The 21,860-nt window shown below is 37.6% G+C and overlaps 1 protein-coding gene across 2 annotated transcripts in view; it reads left to right on the forward strand.

The window, feature by feature from the left end:
* The first annotated feature begins 684 nt into the window (after positions 1–684).
* Positions 685–21,860, forward strand: part of Usp14 (ubiquitin specific peptidase 14) — a 38,698-nt gene continuing 17,522 nt past the window's right edge. Inside the window, exons 1-7 of one of the 2 annotated variants that reach the window (XM_052156096.1) lie at positions 685–846; positions 2,585–2,617; positions 6,889–6,993; positions 8,315–8,418; positions 15,063–15,121; positions 17,076–17,206; positions 19,461–19,541. In XM_052156096.1, coding sequence (XP_052012056.1) covers positions 685–846; positions 2,585–2,617; positions 6,889–6,993; positions 8,315–8,418; positions 15,063–15,121; positions 17,076–17,206; positions 19,461–19,541 — 675 coding nt within the window. The remainder of the gene's footprint in view (positions 847–2,584; positions 2,618–6,888; positions 6,994–8,314; positions 8,419–15,062; positions 15,122–17,075; positions 17,207–19,460; positions 19,542–21,860) is intronic. The other variant, XM_052156097.1, reaches the window with a different exon arrangement.

A 21,860-nucleotide genomic window follows, 5' to 3' on the forward strand; every position in this document is an offset into this window, starting at 1 on the left:
TCCCTTCCTTTTCCTTTTGTCCTGCCTTCCCTCCCCTCTTATCCTGCAGCACTGGGAATTAGGCAGATGCTGTACCACTGAGCTGTACTTTGAACACACTTGTATTTAGATAATGGGAACTGAGTTAGTTCTAGTAAAGTTTGTTTTGGAACCATTGCATGTATATTACTCATTGGCAATGAAATAACAAAGGACATATTTTGACTTTGGTGGGTAGGGGCAAAATTGAGACAGGGTCTCTCTGTGTTGTCTTGGCTGGCTTAGAACTCACAAAAGGAGTCGGGTAGTGGTGGTGCACACCTTTAATCCCAGCACTTGGGAGGCAGAGGCAGGCAGATTGCTGAGTTCTTCCAGCCTGGAAGGCCAGCCTGGTCTACAGAGTGACTTCCAGGACAGCCAGGACTATACAGAGAAACCCTGTGTGTGTGTGTGGGGGGGGGGGCATGAGAGAAGTAAAAGGTTGTTTCCCAAGCAAGAGGTACTCAAGTATACAAAACCTGTCTTGAAAAAAAACCACATCCCCCCCCCCCCCCAAAAAAAAAAAAAAAAAACTCACAGAAGTAGCTTACCTCTGCCTCCCAGGTGGTAGGACCTGGCATATTTTTCACCTTACAAAGGTGTGTCCTAATGAATTTCTAAATTTGAGGTCTATAAATTTGAAAAGTATGTAAGTGAAAAATAATTATGTTTTTGTTTATAGTTACAGTAAAATGGGGAAAGGAGAAATTTGAAGGTGTAGAATTGAATACTGATGAACCTCCAATGGTGTTCAAGGCCCAGCTTTTTGCATTGACTGGAGTGCAGCCAGCCAGACAAAAAGTTATGGTGAAAGGAGGAACCCTGAAGGTAAAACTGATGTAAAATGTCATAAATGTTGCTTAACAGAATGAATGTTAGAGACTGTGGTTATTGGAGGGATGGTCTCATGATGTAGCCCTGACTGGTCTGAATCTTCTTGGTAGATCAGGCTGGCTCTCAAATCTGCCTGCTTCTGCCTCCCATTTAAACTGTTATAGTGATGCTGTGTAGGTGAGGAGCATCATGTCTGTTTCAAAATACAGCATTACAAAGTGTCATTAAAATTTTATTCAGTAGATGCCTCCAGTGGTCATGACTATAGCATGTTATAGTCTGTAACATCATCTGTAATGCTTGAATTTTTTGATATGAAGATGTTAATTTTATTTTTGTTTGGGCTAGTATAAAGTGGATTGGTATATCTTTAGTAATTTTATATACAGGGATAGAAAAGTTTATCTGTTATAAGTATACAACCAGGGGTTAGAGAGATGGTTCAGTAGTTAGCACTTGTTTCACTTAACAGAGGATTCAGGTTGGAGTCCCAGCACCTGCCTGAAGACCCACTACTGTCTATAATTTAAGCCCCTTCCGGTTTCCCAGGGCATGCAAAACACCCACACACATGAACTATAGGATAATAAAAATTCAACAGTAGGAATAATTTTTTTTTTAACGCCATAGAATGTACTTTTGTGGATAAGTATTTGAATGTTGAAATTTAGGTTAACATCTTCATCAAAAGCTCTGGTTCTAGTTATCCAAGTCCCTGAAGGCCAAAGGTTCATAATGGGACCTATTTTATACATTATTTTTACCTTTTCTCACAGTCTATATTTTAAAGAAGAGTTTTTTTCTTATAATAGTAATTGCTGTTAGGGGCTGGAGAGATGCTCAGTGGTTAAGAACACTGACTGTTTTTCCAGATGTCCTGGGTTCAATTTTCAGCACCCACCTGGCAGCTTACCTAACCCTGATCTGTAATTCCAGGGAATCCTCACATAGGCATATATCTGAAGGCAAAACCACTACTGCACATAAAATTTTTAAAAATAGAAAGAAAAAATAGAGAGTAATTGCTTATCTAATTCTTATCTACAGCTGGAAGGAAAAATGTTTATTTAAAAGGAGAAAACCCATTTTCTCCTTTGGAATGATCATACAAACTCTATAGTAAGAGTTCAAGCTTAGTAGTCCTTGATGGAGGGCCATAAGAACTAAGAGGGTTTTTTTTTTGCTTTTGTTTTTGTATTGTTCATAATACCATATAAGGATAGCTGAAAAATATTTTTTGTCCTGCTTGATGTGACATTCTGAAGAACAGTAGTTAACTTTAAGGATAAAGACTGCCTGCCCTAATGGTTGGGTATAGATACAGATGTTAATGAAAACTTGTTTCCTTTTCAAATTCTATGAACCTTTGGCCTTCAGGGACTTGGATAACTAGTTTGTGCTGGGCTGTGTTCTAATGGGATACTTTGGAATAATGTAGAAAATACTAACCAAACAAAACTGACTAATAATAATTAACATTTACTGCATATATCTTCTATACCAGATTTTATGATTTTTCATTAAATTTGAATTGTATATTTATATTTTAAAACTAAGGGAACAGCGCATCAAAGAGGTATAAGTTAAAGGGCATAAAAATGAGATGTTCAAGTCAAGCAGGTTTGGACTGAATTTCTAGTTTTGGGGCAGGCATGTAAATTTTATTTTGAGATAGCTTCAAATTTAAAATTGTGTAGAGATGGTTAAACATTTTTGTTTGTCTTTGAAATAGGATGATGACTGGGGAAACATCAAAATGAAAAATGTAAGTATTAAGAACACTCATTACAGTGAAGTGAGCCAGTTATCTTACCAAAATAAATCTCAAGGTCCCTTATAAAATGTGTATTTCCAGTTCAGCAACAGTTATTTATAATTTTTCTTCTTCCTCCTCCTCTTCTTCCTCCTCCTCCTCTTCTTCCTCTTCCTCCTTCCTCCTCCTCCTCCTCTTCTTCCCCGCTTCTCCCTCCTCCTCTCCTTCCTTCTCCTTCTCTTATTCCCCCTCCTCCTCCTTCTTCCTCCTTCTCCCTCCTTCTCCTCCTTCTCCTCCTTCTCCTCCTTCTCCTTCCTCCTCCTCTTCCTTTTTCCTCCTTCTCTTCCTCCTTCCTCCTCTTCCTCCTCTTCTAACTGATTATTTTAGTCTTTCTTGAAAATAAATTGCAGGTCTATGAGCTCTTGTCTCATTGATCTAGCTGATTAGTTATATTGGTATGTGGTCTTGATAACAAAGACAAATATGTATGAAACAATGTACTGTGAGTTATCTATATTTTCTCTTTTCAAAAATATTTTTGTATTCAATTATGATTTTAGAAGAAGTCAGTTTCCACATGTTAAATTTGTTTGAAAATACATAGGTGTTTAGACCAATTTGGAGAGGATGAACCTACTTTGAGTACTATATCTTCTACATCTTAGAGTATGGTATGCTTCCTGTTTTGTTTAGATCTTTAATTTGGTACAACAGAGTTGTGTTTCAGTATAGAGACCTTGCCTGGCTTTTATTAGAGTCTCAGAATTTAGTGTTCTGTTGCAGCAGGAGCAATATTTTTAAAAATTATTTCTCAATGTTTATGGCTAGGATATAAAAATATAATTGATTTTTTTTCTATTTTTATTCTTATTTTGTGATTGTAATTCACTTATTCCAGTAACGTTTTTGGAGATTGTCTTTGCATATACAGGAGGAATAGTATCTTCAAATAATAAGTTTGTTCCTCCCCTTTTAGTTACTGTGACTTTTATTGAGATATAATTGCTAAAACACATAACTTCTGTTTTGTTTTTTTCCTTGAATTCTTGATAGAATTTCTAGTATACTACTGAATAGAAAATAGAAAGAATGGAGATTTTATCTCGTATCACTACAGTTAAAATTATCAACGACTATTAAGTGTTGTTAAGTCCTTTTTCTGTTTCTTGTTAAAATGATCATCTGATTTATTTTTTTCAGTTTCATTGTTACCTATCACCCATCCTCTGTCCTTGGTACTGGGGATGGAACTTCGGGTCTAGTGCATGCTAGGCAAGCTCTTTAACACTGAGGAGGTGCACGCCAAGTGTGCTCTCATTGATTCTCAACCCCTACCACCTGATATTTCTGTATGTTGCCTAGGCTAGTTTTGAACTCCTGGGATCAGGCAGTCTTGCTTCAGCTTCAAAAAATGAAAAGTGTGTATCTGGTGGGTATGGTATACATTGCTTTAATCCCAGCACTCTGGAGGCAGAAATAGGTTGATCTCTGGGAGGTCCAGGTCAGCCAGGGCTATATAATAAGATTCCATGTCAAAGAAAAAAAATGCAAGGGGATCTTGTATCTGGGCTTTATCCATTGATATTTATCATATTGAGATGTTAAAACTGAGTTATTTAAAAGTATTATTCATTCATGTAAAAGTAATTACAAAGTGAGTTGGCAATTGACTTTGTGGGTAAGGGTGCTTGCAGCTAAGCCTGGGGGACCTGAGTTCAGTCCCTGGAACCCATATGGTAGAAGGAGAAAACTGACCTCGGCAAATTGTCCTCTGGCCATTAGTGTTGTGTACACACACACACACACACACACTTAAAAATCATAAATAAATAAAAAATTTGGAAAAGTACCTAGCCCAATTTCTTACTCAACATTTTCAAGACTGATTACCTTGAGAACTAGCATCACTCAGTGGAATGTAACAGTTTATGGCCTTTTCATTATAATACAGAGTATCAGGTGTATTCAGAGATGAGATTTATTTGTGATAGTATTTGTGAGTTTATGATTCTGAAAGAATCTTAGGGTTCATAGAATCATAAGGTTCATAGACAGTATCAAGAGTACTGTGACTGTTTAAGAAACATTTCACTCCTTAATCACTGGGTTCTATTTTTTTTATTTTTTAAAAATTTTAAAAAAGATTTATTTACTTAATGTATATGAGTACACTGTCGCTGTTTTCAGACACACCAAAAGAGTGCATCGGATCTCATTACAGATGGTTGTAAACCACCATGTGGTTGCTGGGAATTGAACTTAGGACTTCTGGAAGAGCACTCAGTGCTCTTAACCATTGAGCTATCTCTCCAGCCCGGGTTCTAATTAGGATGTTTGCATGTATGATCGTGAGACTTATTAGCCTTCATTCCTATATTGATTTAGTTACTTATATTGCGACTCTGGTTGGCCTTGAACTCTGTAGTGGAGGATGGATGACCTTGAACTGATTTTGCCTTTGCCTTCTGGTGCTGGGATTAGAGGCCTGTGCCACCACACCTGGTTAGTCTATATTTTTATTACATTTTAAATTTTATTGTCAGAATTATGCTGACAATAGAATGCTCGTTAAGAGAATTGGAGAAGTATTTCTTCTTTCTTGATGAGTTAAAGATTAGATGTTCTTTATATATATGAAATAATTTATGTTAAAGAGTAGATGTTCTTTACATATATGAACTAATTTACCAGTGAGTTCTTTTGGACCGAGATTTTCCTTCTGTGTGATTATTTTTAATTTCCTTAAGAGATTTGTAACTTTTTTTCTTACATTAGTTTTCAGTGAGGATATTTTTAAGGGAGGGAGAGAGAACATTGAGCATCAGTCCTTGTCTTCCACTGTGTTTGAAATAGAGTTCTCTTTGCTGCTGTGTAAGCCAGGAGAGTTGGCCCCTGCTCTTCTGGGGATTTTCCTGTATGTGGTTCCTTTCTTGCCTAGGAGCACTGGCATTAGAGATGTATGCTAGCATGTCATGTTTTATGAGTTGTGTCTATTGGAACTCATATCCTTGCTTGCATGGCAAGTACTATTGAGTTAATGTTTCCCCAGTCCTATAGGATGACTTGTAAAGATGTCTTATGCCCATGGATTTGCAGATCCTTCTATCTCTCAAGTTCTAGGATAGGTGTGTGGAGGAGGGGGGAGTGGTTTTGTTGTTTAATCCTGACCACAGTTTCCCCTCTACTCCTTTCAGCTCTTTCCCCCGCCTCCCCTCTTCCCCAGATCCACTCCTTCTCTGTTTCCCTTCAGAAAAGAGCAGACCTTAGGAATATCAACCAAAACAGCATAACACTAACCACATACTAGGCTAGGTGAGGTAACCTAGTAAGAGGAAAAGGGTCCCAAGAGCAGGCAAAAGAATCTGAGACACCCCCACTCCCACTGTTGGGAGTCCCACAAGAACACCAAGCTACACAGCCATAATATATGTGCAAAGGACTTATCTCAGACCCATTCAAACTTCTTGATAGTCGCCTCAGTCTCTGTAGCCCCTGTAAGCCCAATAAGCCCTGCTTAGTTGATTCTGTGGGCTATATTCTTGTGGTGTCCCTGACTCCTCTGGCTCTTATAATCCTTTCTCCACCTTTTTTTACGGGGTATTCTGAGTTTTGCCTAATGTTTGACTGTGGGTCTTTGTATGTATCTGTGCAACTCTGCATCAGTTGCTGGAGGAAGCCTCTCTGATGACAGTTGGTCTAGGCACCATATATATAGCAGAATATATCATTAGTAATCATTTCACTGACCTTTACTTTTTCTTTTTTTTCTTTTTCTTTTTTCCTTTTTCTTTCTTTCTTTCTTTTTTTTTTTTTTTTTTTTTGGTCATTTGAGTTTGGTTCTATCCTAGGTTTCTGGGCAATTCAGCCTCTGGTTTTGGCCATCCAAGCATGTCAGGTGTGGGTTCCCTGTCATGGAGTTTGGGCCTTAAGTTGAATCAGTCATTGGTTTGTTGTTGTTTGAGGCAGGATCTCACTATATTACCATAGATGTCCTGGAACTTGCTATGGTCAGATTGGACTAGAACTCAGTGTTGTGACCTCTCAGGTGCTGGGATTAAGGTATGGTGCCCAGCTTAGAGATACTACTTACCTTTCTAAAGAAACACAGTCACTTCCTTCAACTACTATGAGGGCTAGGTTGCCAAGCATCTGTTTTGTGTAGATTTTCCCTTTTTTCAGCTAGTAGAGTCATGCTGTAGTATGAGTGCTTTTGAGATTTCCTTTATTGAGCATAACATTGTCAGCTTTTAAGTATTTTCATGAATTTATTTCTTTTGTAACAGGGAATGACTGTACTAATGATGGGGTCAGCAGATGCTCTTCCAGAAGAACCCTCTGCTAAAACTGTCTTCGTAGAAGACATGACAGAAGAACAGTTAGCAACTGCTGTAAGATGTACCAGATTTTATGTTGGGTCACTACTTTTTGAAGGACAGTTATTAAGATGTCTTCCAGAAAGTAGTATCTAAAGGTTCTAATTATTAACATTGATGTAGCAATGTTAGTAATATAAAAAGTAGAATTTTAATATTTTTGAAACTAGCTTAAATTTGTCCTATAGTCAGGTCATCAAAACTCAGGAGGATATTGTATACTTTTATTGTTGCTTTTCTTAATCTAGAAGTAATTTTAGTGATTTTAATTTACATTTAGCATTATGTAGGAAATTTCTAATTCAGGGCTTATGCTTTTATACTTCAAAGCTATGAGATATTAAAAAACTTTATTTGGGCTGGAGCGATGACTCAGTGGTTGAGAGCATTGACTGCTCTACCAGAGGTCCTGAGTTTAATTCCCAGCAACTACCTGGTGGCTCACAACCGTCTGTAATGGGATCCGATGACCTCTTCTGGTGTCTGAAGACAGCTACAGTGTACTCATATACATAAAATAAATAAATCTTAAAACACAACCCCCCCGAAACAAATTATTTTACAGATGAAAGTGTTATAAAATAGACACATAAATATACAGATATAAATTGATATATAGTAAGTATATATAGGGAATATTCAATTGAGATATTTACTACTTATAAGAAAAGATTAAAGGGAAGTTTAAATGATAGGATATTTAAATTCTTAAAAACTTCCATGTTAAATACAGTTTATTGTCATTTTTTTTTAAATGGTTCTGAGGATCAAAATAAGGGCATGCTAAAGCAAGTGCTTTCCCACCAAGTTTGCCTTGCCTCTATTCCAAAGTAAATGTAAAATCAATATACAAAATGGCCAAGACATGTCAAATTAAAGCAAATAAACATCTATTATATACATTTTTTTTGGAAGTGAGGGGGGGGGAATCTTTTGAGACTGAGACTCACTGTGTTACCTAGACAATATTGAATTGGTGATACTCCTTTCTTCTGACTATTGAGATTGCAGGCATGCACTACCAAGCCCAGCTCATTTGTATGTTTGTTTTTGTGTTCTTGTTTTTAAGTCTTTCTACCTGTTTTGTTATCTGTTTCTTTGCCAGGTGAATTGATAGGCTTATCCTCTTATTTTCTAGACAATAATTACGACAGAATTCTTGCCAACATGATGCAAGTAAAATTTTTCTGTTGGGGGAAATGAGACTGTGTTTTAGTGTGAAGCTAGAGTATTAGTTAATAGAGCTAAATGATTCCTGACTCAGAGGGTGAACTTAATTAAAGCTTGTGATATCATTTTATAAATGTGTTTATCTTACTCCATCCCCTTTTATCAGATGGAATTGCCATGTGGATTGACAAACCTTGGTAACACTTGTTACATGAATGCTACAGTTCAATGTATTCGCTCTGTGCCTGAACTCAAAGATGCCCTTAAAAGGTAAGACTGAAAAGATTTTGTTTAAAGCTAGGCAGTAGCGGCTGCACACCTTTAATTCCAGGCAGAGTCAGGTGAATCTCTGTGAGTTTGAGGCCAGCAACCAAACAACCCCCCACCCCCAAACAAAACAAAAAAACTGGGCAAAGGTGGTTCACTCTTGGATGAATGGTATGGCTGTCCTTCATGGAAACTTCTTTGAGACACTCATTTCTATACCAGGCCACTCTTAATGCACTCATAGTTTTTATTCACAGAATTGTACAACTGTTACCACACTAAGTTTTGAAACTCTCCTCTCTTCTAAGAAAGGAAATGTGACCAGGCATGGTAGTGCATAACTTAGTGTTTCTGATCTACCTGATCTACATGTGATGTCAAAAGAAAGGGTGTGCTCACTGTAATCACTTTTATTTTTTCCACCTATCTTCAGCAGTTCATTTACTTTCTGTTTTAAACATTTGCCCATTTGTGGTCTTCCAGTTGGTTTTATTCTTTCTCCATAATAGTTTCAAAGGTTTATTCATGAAGAACATGTATTACTCTGTTACTATTTCTAGGTATACACATTTAAAATTTTACTTAATCATTCTGTTGATAGGCATTTGGATTGTGTTCACTCTTTGTCATGAATAGTGCTGGTATGGACATTGTGTTAATTTCCTAATGCTGTGATAAAATACCATGACTAAGTTAGCAGCTTAAAAAAAGAAAGGATTTATGTAGGAGAAGAAAGCATTGGAAGAACCAGATTTGTTGAACACTAGGGCCTATTTTCTTCAAAGGAAGAAAATCACTGATGCCTGGTTACTAGGAAGACTGGAGTGGATGTTGTCTAATCTTGTGATCTTTTTGCTGTTCTATGGAGCCAGCCTTCTTGAATTGATCCCATATCCTGAGCATTGTTTAGTCCTTATCCTGAGCTTAGTTTCTCAGTGCTTTGTATCCTCCGTCAATAGTCTCTGTCCTTATGTTTATTACAAATCCTTCTTATGTCCTTCCCCTAAGTACTATTTATTAGTCAATACAACTCATTCTTTTTTTTTTATAAATCTTTTTTTTTTTAAGATTTATTTATTTATTATATGTGAGTACACTGTAACTGTCTTCAGACACCAGAAGAAAGCATCAGATGTCTTTTCTCTTTTTGGATGGTTGCGAGCCACCATGTGGGTGCTAGGATTTGAACTCATGACCTTTTGGAAGAACAGTCAGTGCTCTTACCCACTGAGCCATCTCTCCAGCCCCAATACAACTCATTCTTATTGTAAAGGTCACAGGTATTTTGCTACTTTGCTAGGGGAGTTTTGATAAAGCAATGCCTAAAGCTTTGTTGTGATAATTGCACGTGGAAAACTTTTTCCAAAGTTTTACTGTGCTTAAATATGGAAGAAAAATAAACCCTAAGGTCACACTCTAGAAGTTTTGGCCCAGCACTTGCTAAAGTGGTGCTGACCACGTCACCTTATTCTTCATCTTGCTTACCTGCTGGCTATGAGGCATGCAGGGTACCAACAGGTATATTTTGGCTTACATACAGTTCCAGACTCATAATGTTTTTAATCATGGGAAAGGTATGGCAGTAAAGAGGCATGGCTGCAGGAACAGGAAGCAGAGATAGAAAACAGGAAGTGGTACAACTCTTAAAGTCACTCCAAATGACATACTTACTCCAGCAAGTTCTATAATTTCCCCTAAATAGCCCCATGAACTGGGGACTGTTTCCAAATGCATGCCTGTGTTCAAACACATTTCTAAGTCAAACTACTGCATGCATTAACGTACAAAAGTTGAGACAGTTTGCTTTTATTTCTCTTGTTTATGTACAGAGGAGTGGATTGCTTAGTCATTGGATAACTAAGATTTTGAGAAACTCATAAAATTTCTTCTAAAGAGGCTGCAGTATTTTACATTTTACTGGTAGTGGAAGAGGGTTCTAATTTCTCCATCTTTGTTCAGTACTTGTTACAGTTTGACTTAGATTGCAGCCATCCTCTGCAGGTGTGAAGTGGTGTGACTGATTGATACTTGCTTATGTTTCTAATGTCTGATGATGATGAGCATCTTTTCAGTTGCCTATTGGACATTTGTACATGTTTAGAAAATGTCTTTAAATCCTTGGTCTGTTTTTGAATTATTTGCCCCTTTAAAGAAATTCAGTTATGGTTTTAAAAATATTCTAAATTGACGTATCGACTAATTTGCAAGTACTTTCCCTATATTCTGAGTTGTTTACTTTTGTGACTAGTATGTATACAGCACATTAAAAGTTATTTTTAATGTAGGAGCTGGGAGATGGCCCAGTGGGTGAATATGGTTGACCTGAGTATGGTCCCTGGAACCTATGTAATTTGCAAGATATAGTGGCATGCAGCACTTTCTGTGGCTAAATGGGAAGCAGAAAGACAGGCAAATCACTAACTTGGAAGCTTATAAGCTAGCTAGCTATATTATGCTCTAAGACCGGCCTCAACAAAGTGGAGAGGATGAACTCCTGAAAGTCCTTTAATCCTTACATGTGCACTGCAACACATAAGCACACATGGAGTAAATTTAAAAAAATTTTTTTAATGTAGTTTAATTTTCTTATTTTATTTCATACTTTTTGGTGTCATGTTAGAAATTAACTCTGTAATATAACATCACACACTATGCTTTTTGTTTGAGACAGGGTCTCTGGCTTTCCTGGAACTCACTATGTAGACCTGGCTGGTGTTGAATTTATAGAAATCTATCTACCCCAACCTCTACTGGGATTAAAGATGTGATCTACAATGCTTGGCCACATTTCCTTTATAGGGAAGAGGAATTTTTCTTGATGCATGTGACCCATTAGTTAGTTTGTAGGTATAGTAGGATGTCTATATCTTATTCCATCTTTTTTTCATATAGATAATGTAGTTCTTCCAGCAGTACTTGCCAGTGTTTGCAGTTAATTGTAGTTCTTCATTCAGTTGTCTTAGGAGCTTTGTTAACAGTAATTTATATCTGGACTTTTAATTTTCTTCTCTTAACCTGTACATTTAACTATGCTAGTTGAATGGTAGTTTTAAAGAATGGAAACTTTGTTTTTATATACCATCATACAAGTGAATAAAAGTCATATGCTTTGAGAACCTATGAATTAGTCTGTAAATCTCTTCTCAATGAGTGTTAAGTTAAAAATCAGGGCTTAGATGGCTAAATAATTAAGAGCACATAACTGCTCTTATAGAAGATCTGAATTTATTTCCAAGCACCCTCATGGCAACTCATAGCATGGCAACATGTCTCTCTGTAACTAGTTCCAGAGGATCTGACATTCTTCTGCTTTCTATAGGCACCAGACACATATGCATGTGGTGTACATACATATATGGAGACAAAATACTTAATGCACAACAAATTAATGAATCCTTAAAAAATGCCATAGGGGACCCACCGGTACCAGTTGATAAAGATGCTTGCTGCATGCCTTAAGTTCAGTATCAGGTTCCTATGGTGGGACGGGAGAGAACTGATTCGTGATAGTTGTCCTTAGTTGTGGCACTTGCACATGCTAATAATAATAATGATGATAATAATAATGATGATAATAATAATGATGATGATAATAATAATAATTTATAATTTATATAATGGCAATTGGGAGCCTTTATTGAAAGATTTTAAGGAGAATACATACATTAAAATTGCTCAGTTTTTTTTTTTTGTTTGTTTGTTTGTTTGTTTTGTTTTTCGAGACAGGGTTTCTCTGTGTAGTCCTGGCTGTCCTGGAACTCACTCTGTAGACCAGGCTGGCCTCAAACTCAGAAATATTTCTGTCTCTGCCTCCCAAGTGCTAGGATTAAAGGCTTGTGCCACCATTGCCTGGCAGAATTACTCAGTTCTTGATACATGTGGTTATTTTATTCTTTTTTTGTTTGTTTGTTTTGTTTTGTTTTTTTGTTTTTTTGGATTTGGTTTTTCCGAGACAGAGTTTCTCTGTGTAGCCCTGGCTGTCCTGGAACTCACTCTGTAGACCATGCTGCCCTCGAACTCAGAAATCCACCTGCCTCTACCTCCCAGAGTGCTGGGATTACAGGCATGCGCCACCACCGCCCGGCTGGTTATTTTATTCTTTAGTGCTTTTTCTTTTCTTTAGAAAGATTTATGTATGAATGTTCTATTTGCCTGTACACCTGCACACCAGAAGAGAGCATTAGATCTACCATAGATATTTGTGAGCCACCATGTAGTTGCTGGGGATTGAACTTAGGCCTTCTGGAAGTATAGACAATGCTCTTAACTATTCAGTCAGCTCTCTAGCCCTCTTTAGTACTTTTTTATTGTTATTCTTGTTTAATAACATGGCCTGATACAAAGAATAGTAAGCTTTCTGTAATTCTTTAAAACATGGGTTTATTGGTGCAAATATTCTAGGTCAAAATTAAGTTTCTTCAGTGGTTAATAGTTACTTCTCTAAGGTTTCTTATGATTTTCTGGCCTGAGAGTAGTTGGTATTCTTTTCTGTTAGTAGTTTTTATATTTTCCATTAGTTTTCTAAAAAAATTTTCTTAGAATCTAAGCTTATTTTTTGAATCTATGGTGATCAATTAGGCACTTTTAGTTTGACTAAATTAGAACTTTTCAGATACAGTTTTTAAAGTAGTGTTTTATGTGTATTGAGTGTTTTGCCTTGTGAGTATATTTGCATCACAGGTGTTCCTGATTTCCTAGGAGGCCAGTAAAAGGCATAGCATATCCCTGGGATTCCAGGGACTGGAACTGGAATTAGAGATGGTTTTGAGCTATCATGTGGGTGCTGGAAATTTAACCTGGGTCCTTTGCAAGAGGACCTCTAAACTGCTGAGCCAGCTCTCCAGCCCAAAATGTTTAGATCAGCTTTTCAAATTTTCTGTGTTTTTATCTGGATTTTACTTCAAAAAAAATTAGGTGTTATTGTTTGGGACAGACTTCATTGTACCACAATCTGGTTAGTCTGTCACTAACTGGTTCAGTACTTATTCATTATTACCTTTTCAAATAGTGCTTTACTCCGTTTTGTACATTGGTCTTTCACTGATTTCTTTTAAGAATCTGCAATATTCTTAAAGATGTTCCCTGTCCCCTGCCTCCATTTGGTCCTATTAGTTTAAAAAAAAAAGTTTTATCACTATAGTTTTGAAAGTTAGAAGCGATGATAGGAAAGCAGAGCCCTTGAGTTGGTGTCAGTTTAATACCCTTTTTCATCCAATTTATGTAAGCAAATTATTTTTATGTTTTTAAATTGAGACATATTTTATGTCTATAGCGATATATGCCAATCATGTTTGATTTGATTTTTTTTTTCCTTCTTGGATTTGATTGGTTTTTAGAGATGTGAATGCTCTGTAATCTGTAACTGCCCAAAGTTACATGGAACGGGTTACCTGGAAGGGAAGCTGGGGATGTATGAGAAGGTGGCAAAAAGTGATGGGAGACCAAGATAATAACACCTGCTATTCAAGGTCTCAAAGTTTAATGAAGAACCAAATATATAAGCAGGGGAAACCCTTCCCCCAAATGCTGGAAGCTTCTCAGAACCAGTTTAGTTGCTCTGCAGGTGGCTAGTGTTTCTCAGGAAACTGCAGGTCCTTGAAGAACAATGGGCTTCACCTTGATCTGAGCCCTCCACCTAGGAGTTCCCACTCAAATGCTGGGAGAGGAACTTTACATTGGTCGATGTCAAGTTCCTGCCAGGTGTCATGGCACCCCAATAAGGCTCTCCATAGTAATCTAGTTTCCTGTCAGACTAGAACATTTCATATCCAGAAGTTCTTGCTTTTTCTACGGTTAATAATCCTCATTCCCTCCAGATACCTCCAGTGTCTTATGTCTTAGGCTTTCATGTTACTTTGCAGTCCTGGAATGCAAATAGGTCATGTAGGCTTTCTTTTTTGGTTTAGCTTTTACTCAACCTAAAGTTGTTCATAAAGGTTGATCATACTTGTAGTTCTGGTTGTCTCCCCCCCCCCCCCCCCCAACAGGTTTTTCTCTGTATAGCCCTGGCTGTCCTGGAACTCACTCTGTAGACCAGGCTGGCCTTGAACTCAGAAATCCACCTGCTTCTGCCTCCCAAGTGCTGGGATTAAAGGCTTGCACCACTGCCCGGCTCTGGTTGGTCTCTTATATTAGTTACTCTTGTGGATATGTTAGGAAAATCATGTTTTACCATAGTGACTTTGTCATGAATGGAGATTGAGATTCTTTACAGTGAGGTCATGGGTGAGAAATGACCATGGTTGGGATCCCCCCCCCCCCCTTTGGATGCTTCATGTTCTGTGCTGTTGTAAATTAACTGAGTTTCATAAAGTTGGAAGTGTAAGTAGAAACTCTACTAGGATCTTAAGCTGGCAATGACTTAATTTATGTTAGACAAGTTAATGCTGAAAGTAGATATATGGCTTTTGCTCTAAGCAGTATTATAGAGGAAATTAGTGCAGAATCTAAGTGTGTGGCTTTTAAACTTGTAATTTATTTTTATTTTTTATATACATTGGAGCCATTTAAGGTCCATTTTGAGACCAAAAGGGAAAAAATACTTTGAGAAATTTGAATTCAAGGGTATCCTAATAAGTTCTTTTAACTAATTTCTTCTCATTTTAATTTCAGGATGAATTCAATTATGTTATATTTAATTTTCCTAGGTATGCAGGTGCCTTGAGAGCTTCAGGGGAAATGGCTTCAGCACAGTATATTACTGCAGGTCAGTATGTATACTGAGGGGCTGTAATATTTAGTAAAAGTTATTTTATATGTGTGTGCATGTAGAGGTCAGAGGGACTTTACTGAGTTGATTCTCTCCATGGATTGTGTGGGTTCTGGGGGAATTGAACTACCATTTTTTTTAGACTAGGCAACAGGCCCCTTTACCTCTTAAACCATCTTTTCAGGTAAAGCCATAGTACCTTTTTTATTTAATAGCTATATATAAATAAAGATGGTGGTGGTGGTAGTGGTGCTACAAGTCTTTAGGAGTCAGAGGCAGGTAGATCTCTGTGAGCCTGAGTATAGCTAGGGCTACATAAAGAGACCCTGTCTCAAAACAAATGGTCAAACAAATAGCAACAAATTTCTTTCTTTCTTTTTATTGTATGTCACTTTATTCATATTGGAGTATCTTTGCCTTTTCATTAAGTAGCTTGGACTGTATTCAGATTATAAACCAGTGGTATATTTTTTTTCTTGAAAAATAAACTAATGAAGTGGAGCCAGGCATGCTTATAATCCCAATACTTAGGAGACTGAGGCAGGAAGATTACAAGGCCAAGGCTAACCTGGAATATCAACAGACACTTCTTGCCCTTAAAAGAAGTAAAATAGCCAGGTTGTGGTGGTATACATGGTTAGTTCCAGGCTTTGAGAAGAACAGGCAGATGGATCTCTGAGTTCGAGGCCAGCCTGGTCTACACAGAGAGTTCCAGGACAGACAGGGCTACAAGAGAAACCCTGTCTTGAAAAAAAGAAAGTAAAATAATGCTTTGTATTTTTTTCTTTGTATAGTGTCCATTAATGTGTTGTTGCAGGTATATTTTTGTGTGTTGTGCATTTGTGTGTGTCGAGCCAGGACTCGAACTCAGGTGTTACTCTTCAGGAGCCATCTTTATTTTTGTTTGAGACAAGGCCTTTTATTAGCCTGGAACTTAGGCAAATGTGTGGTCCTCAAACCCAGGGATGCGCCTATTACCACCTCCCTAGTCTTGCAATAACAAGTGTGTACCACTGTCTCTAGCTTTTATGTGGTTCTGGGAGTTGAATTCAGGCTCCCATGCTTTCAGGGTATCTACTTTATTGACTGGGTCATCTCCCCAGTCCCCACCTTTGAATTTTTTGTGTTGTAATTTTGTTTGCAGGTTCTAATAAATCTCTGGGAATAACATTTAGAGGGCAATAGAAATAAGACTTAGTAATATTGATGTGATTGCTATAAAACAAAACTTGGTGTTAATAAGGAAGTAATAAGTATAAAAATAAATCTAAATTACTATTTTTGTGGTGCTAAGAATTGAACCTACGGGCTCATGCAAGTTAAGGGTGCTTCCTATTACTCAGCCATTTGGTATTCTTTAAAGGTTAGAAATCATGTGCTTCTTTACTATGTGAGAAAAATCTGACATTGTAATAATTTATTTAATTTTAATATGCATTGGTGTGAGGGTTTTAGATCCTCTGGAACTACAGTTATGGACAGTTGTGAGCTGCCATGTGGGTGCTAAGGATTAAATTTGGGTCCTCTGGAAGAGCAGTCAGTGCTCTTACCAATGAGCCATCTCTCCAGCCCCCTGATATTGTAATAAATTAATAGCCCCAGGTTGTTTTATTATTGAGACAGGATGTCACCATGTAGTTCAAGTTGGTCTTAAATTCAAGACCTTATTGCCACAGCCTCTTAAGAAAATGGAGGATTATGGGTGCATACCACCATGCCTGACTAAAAATGAGTCATCTCATAATTAATTGGATTAGATAAGGTTTTATATCTGTACTATTTTTCCTCAGAAGTTTTATTGAAATGTAAGTAACATACAAGTCACCCATTTCAAGTGTGTTCATCAGTATTCATAGTGTTGTATAGTCTTAGAACATTTTCTTTACTACAAAACAACCATGTATTCAATGCGTTACTGTCTTTCTTAACCCATGTATGTTTTCTTTTTAAGCTCTTAGAGATTTATTTGATTCCATGGATAAAACTTCTTCTAGTATCCCACCTATTATTCTGCTGCAGTTTCTGCACATGGCTTTTCCACAGTTTGCAGAGAAGGGCGAACAAGGGCAGTATCTTCAGCAGGTAAAAGGGACAGGTGTCTCATCTTGTAAAAATTCACATTATCTTTGAGTATTTATGTGTAAAATGTGAGTGCACACATGTTACAGTATGTATGTGATGGTCAGAGAACAACCTCTGGTGTTGGTCCTTGCTTTCCAACTTAATACATCCACTCTTGTTTTTCCACTGTGTACTCTAGGCTAGCTGGCATACAGGCTTTTGAGGATTCTCTCTACTGGTAGCACTGGGATTACAAATGCTCAAGCTATAGGTCTGACTTTGATATGGGTTCTGGGCACATAAACTCAGGTCCTTAGGCTTAGACAGCAAGGATTTTCCCTACTTAATTGTCTCTGTAATCCAAGATTTTCTGCACTACTGAGTATAATTGGAGTATATTTGGAGACGCGGGTATCAGTATGCTCTTGTTCATATTAGTATCTCTTGTCTAGAGTGTCTAATCTTAGCTGGTCATCATGATGTTGTTTTTATTCCCTGTATATTTTGTCACAGGCCCAAGTGTCTTTTTAAACATTCAAATAGGAGGGGCACAGCTAAATGATTAGGCACTTCTTTAGCATAAATGAAGCTCTGGGTTTTATTTCTACTCCTCCATCCCTAAATAGATAAATTAAAAATAAGTGAGATTTGGGGTTGGAGATGCCCGAGCCCCCCCCCCCTTTTTTAAATTTGTGAGCATTTGTTGCTCTTCCATAAGACCCACGCTCCGTTCCTAGCACTCATTGGGTAGCTCACAACTACTCTTGTTTTTTTGGGGGGGGGGGGGAGATTGGTTTTGGTTTTTTTTTCGAGACAGGGTTTCTCTGTGTAACCCTGGCTGTCCTGGAACTCTCACTCTGTAGACCAGGCTGGCCTCAACTCAGAAATCCACCTGCCTCTGCCTCCCAGAGTGCTGGGATTACAGGCGTGCACCACCACTGCCTAGCACACAACTACTCTTAACTACAGCTCCAGGAAAACATACTGTTGTGCTCTCCTCTGGCACTCACATATGTATCATACGCATGTGTACATACATGAAGCAAAAAGTTATAATTAGAAATTGGGTCTTGTTTGGTACCAATAAGATAACCACTATGAGTGATTTCCTGCCTCCTTCTAAATCCCTTTGATGCCTCTTTTTTTTAATCACTTATTTTCTGTCTTGCTTATCTTTCTTCAGCCTCTGGTTCCTCTCTCTTGCTTAAATTATGAAAACCCTCTCTTTGTAGCGTTTTGGTCTTGTCCCTGATTGTCATTTATGTGATGGTAGCTCCTTCCCCACATTTTCAGCTTCCATCCTTTCTCTGGCTCCAGCCCTTACATGTAAATTTGTGTTCCTAAGTGTGTGTATTCACTACCAGGACCTTTTCTATTCACTAATAGTTTAAAATATCTGCAATAGTGTAGTGCAATTAGGAACACAAAATCTGTAGACAGATCTTCTGAAATTTTTTACTTTTTGAAAAATCGTATACCAGTTTGATTAAAGTAGTTACGTTTTTGTGGATTACTGAATAACAGTTAAGGGACTGAAGGTATGGCCCAGTGGTGGAGAGTGCTGTCTGCTCTTCAGAGGATCCAGGTTTGGTTCTCAGTACTCAAATCAGGTGGCTCTCAACTCCAGTTCCAGGAATCTAAGGTTTTTGTGGCTCCATACACTCAGGAACACACAGATTAATGTTTAAAATTTTTGGAAAAATTGGAATTACATTTCTATTCATTTTGTGTGAAATGTGTATATATGTGTGGGCTTGGGATATGTGTAGCACTGTATATATATGGAGGTTAAAGGACAGTGTTCTGGGGTCAGGGATCAGTTTTCCCTTTCTATCATGTGGATTTCAAGGATCAAACTCAGGTTATTATGTTTGGCAGCAGGTGGTTTACTTTACCTGTTGAGATAGAGTCTTGCTGGTCTCCAACTTAGATGTATGTAACTTTGTTTGGTTTCAACTGATGGCCACCTTCCTGCCTTGTGCCTTCTGAGTGCTGAGAGTAAGATGTGCACTGCTGTGTCCAGGTAACAGTGGTGTTTGTTTTGAGCCAGGGTTTTGCTGTGTATCCCCAACTGGCCTGAGATTATATGTAGATCAGACAGTCTTGATTTTGTGGCAGTCCTACCTCTTCTTCCCAAGTGTAGGATTGTAGGTGTGCATCATCATACCCAGATCTGCTTGAATAATTTTAAAGAAGAAAATATCTTCCTTCCCTAAGGAAACAATAGTTTGAAATAGTTTTATAGATTTAAACCCTGTCTCATTTTACATTACAGGATGCTAATGAATGCTGGATACAAATGATGAGAGTCCTGCAACAGAAACTAGAAGCCATAGAGGATGATTCTGCTAGAGAGGTAAGTGAAGTGTATTTGTGATGAGGGATTTTCATTATGCCACTTTGTGTAGTACAGCCGATTTCAGCTGATCCCCGACTAGTTTACAAATAAACAAGACTCAGACTGTGGTTATTTTATTTGGTTTTTACAGTTATTGGGGGTCACCCCTAATCTACTTTTTTCTAAGCTGACTTGGCTGCCTCCCCAGCAGTGTACCCCAGATACTTGCTGTTTCTTCTGGCCATGTGCTCATGGTCCATCTTTCCCCCATGGTGGCTTCATCATCTCCTCTTGTTCTTTCGCCTTCTCCACCTGATCTCTCCTCACTCCCTTCTCTTTTCTATACCCACCTACCTCTAGTTCCTGCAGTATTGGCTGTAGCCAATTTTATGTAACCAGTTGTTTTAAATCAAGGAACAAGGTTTGCATAATAAAAGCTTGTAAACATGAGAATTCACTCATTGGACTAGACTAGAATTCAGCATTAAAATACATAGCAACAGACCAAACCAACAATCCCCCCCTTTTTTTGTCTACATAAAAAGGTTCGTTCTCTTATAATAATAATAATAATAATAATAATAATAATAATAATAATAATAATAATAATAAACACAGTCTAGGAACAATTATGAAATTATTATGAAAGTCATTATGTAAGAGATATATAAAGTCCAGTCTGTTCTTATTTGGCAATTCTTCTCCTCCCCCCCCTCCCCCCCCCCTCCCCCCCCCAGTGTTTCTCTGTGTAGCCCTGGCTGTCCTAGAACTCACTCTGTTCCAGGCTGGCCTCGAACTCAGAAATCCGCCTGCCTCTGCCTCCCAAGTGCTGGGATTACAGACGTGTGCCACCACACCTGGGTCATATTTGGCAATTCTTGAGAAAGTATTCTATTATTTATTCTATCTCAATGAATTTAAGATTCTGTATCTAAATCAGTTTTTATCCTGACTTGTCTTACCATCCTAAAAATAACTTCTTAGACCTAGAATATCTTAAATCCTAAATGACTATAAGATTATCAAAAGGCCTGAGAAGGAAATAAATACTTCCTGAGTATGCAGGAAGCACAAGGATGCAGCTTCCAAAAATCATAGAAATGACAGAGACAGCTGACTGCCGGGACAGTCCCCAATATTCATTACAACATTGGAGCATCTATCTTCAGCCTTCTGGCCCAGAATATCTGACAGAACTTTTGTGAAGCAGGAATTATGAAGAACTTGCTTTTATCCTGTGTTTGCAGAGTTTGGCAGTTGATCAACAGTCGCTGTATCTGTTTTTCCTTTGTGGGCAGCAGCATTCTGTCTATAGATAAAGTTAAGAGCATTTCCTTGCCCAGTGGCCAGCCTGCCACAGTTGAAGCAACTCCATATGGAGGCATTTCTATACTCATCTTCTAGGTCTTATGTGGTGCTGCCAGGAGCTGACATGTCTCATTGTCAAAAAAACTTAAATTAACAGAAAACACCTTTAAAGCCAAATTCTGTGAGTCTCTGAGGTTTTGAATACCATCTATTTATTCATCACATATCTGAACAAGCAGATATTGCCTGTCTCCAGCTACCTATTATGTGTACAACCCAGGGCATATATTTTTGTGGTAATCTAGACTAGTATCTGACAAGGCCGTGAGTTTGAGTGATTGTTAAATTGCATCACTTAAGTATCCTAAACAGTTTGTAATGGCAGCTATTAAAAGGAATGGTACTAAACCTTGTATAGTCCCATTAAATGAGGTGCATAGGTACAATGCCTATCTAAGAATTGAAACATACATATATTATATCGTAACAAAGTTAAGTGTAAATTTTTTATCAACATACAAAAATAATATACCAATGAAAAACCTGCATCAGTGAACAAAATTCTGTACCAATGTAACAAAATATAACTTGAATTCTACATCAAAATATACACATTTCTATCAAAAAGGAAGATTTCTTTTTTTAGGGGTCCAAGAAATTTAGAAAAATGGTTAGTTTTAAGAAAGCTAGTGTAGTTTTTGTTCTCTAATCTTTGTATGTTGAGAAAGTGTAGGCTTAAATAAAGTCCCAGTTGGAACAGTCTGAAAGGCTGGACCAAGACTATTTTGAAAATGTTCAGTTTTTAGAAGAAACAGCTTCCATTCAGTTGTTTGGATTAGGCAGGTAGTTGAAACAGCAGGTCTCAGTATCTCAGCATCCCTGAGGGTGAATCCTGTCAGGGCTGCCCTCTGTTTCATTTTGCAATATACAAACCTTATAAGCAATACAGAGTTCCATAAAGACATTTGTATGGATTGTGTAGGGTGTACAGATCAATTAAAGATGATTTCCTTCTTAGTCTGTTTGAGC

The sequence above is a fragment of the Apodemus sylvaticus genome, chromosome 13, assembly GCF_947179515.1.
Source record: "Apodemus sylvaticus chromosome 13, mApoSyl1.1, whole genome shotgun sequence".
Taxonomy (NCBI): Eukaryota; Metazoa; Chordata; class Mammalia; order Rodentia; family Muridae; genus Apodemus; species Apodemus sylvaticus.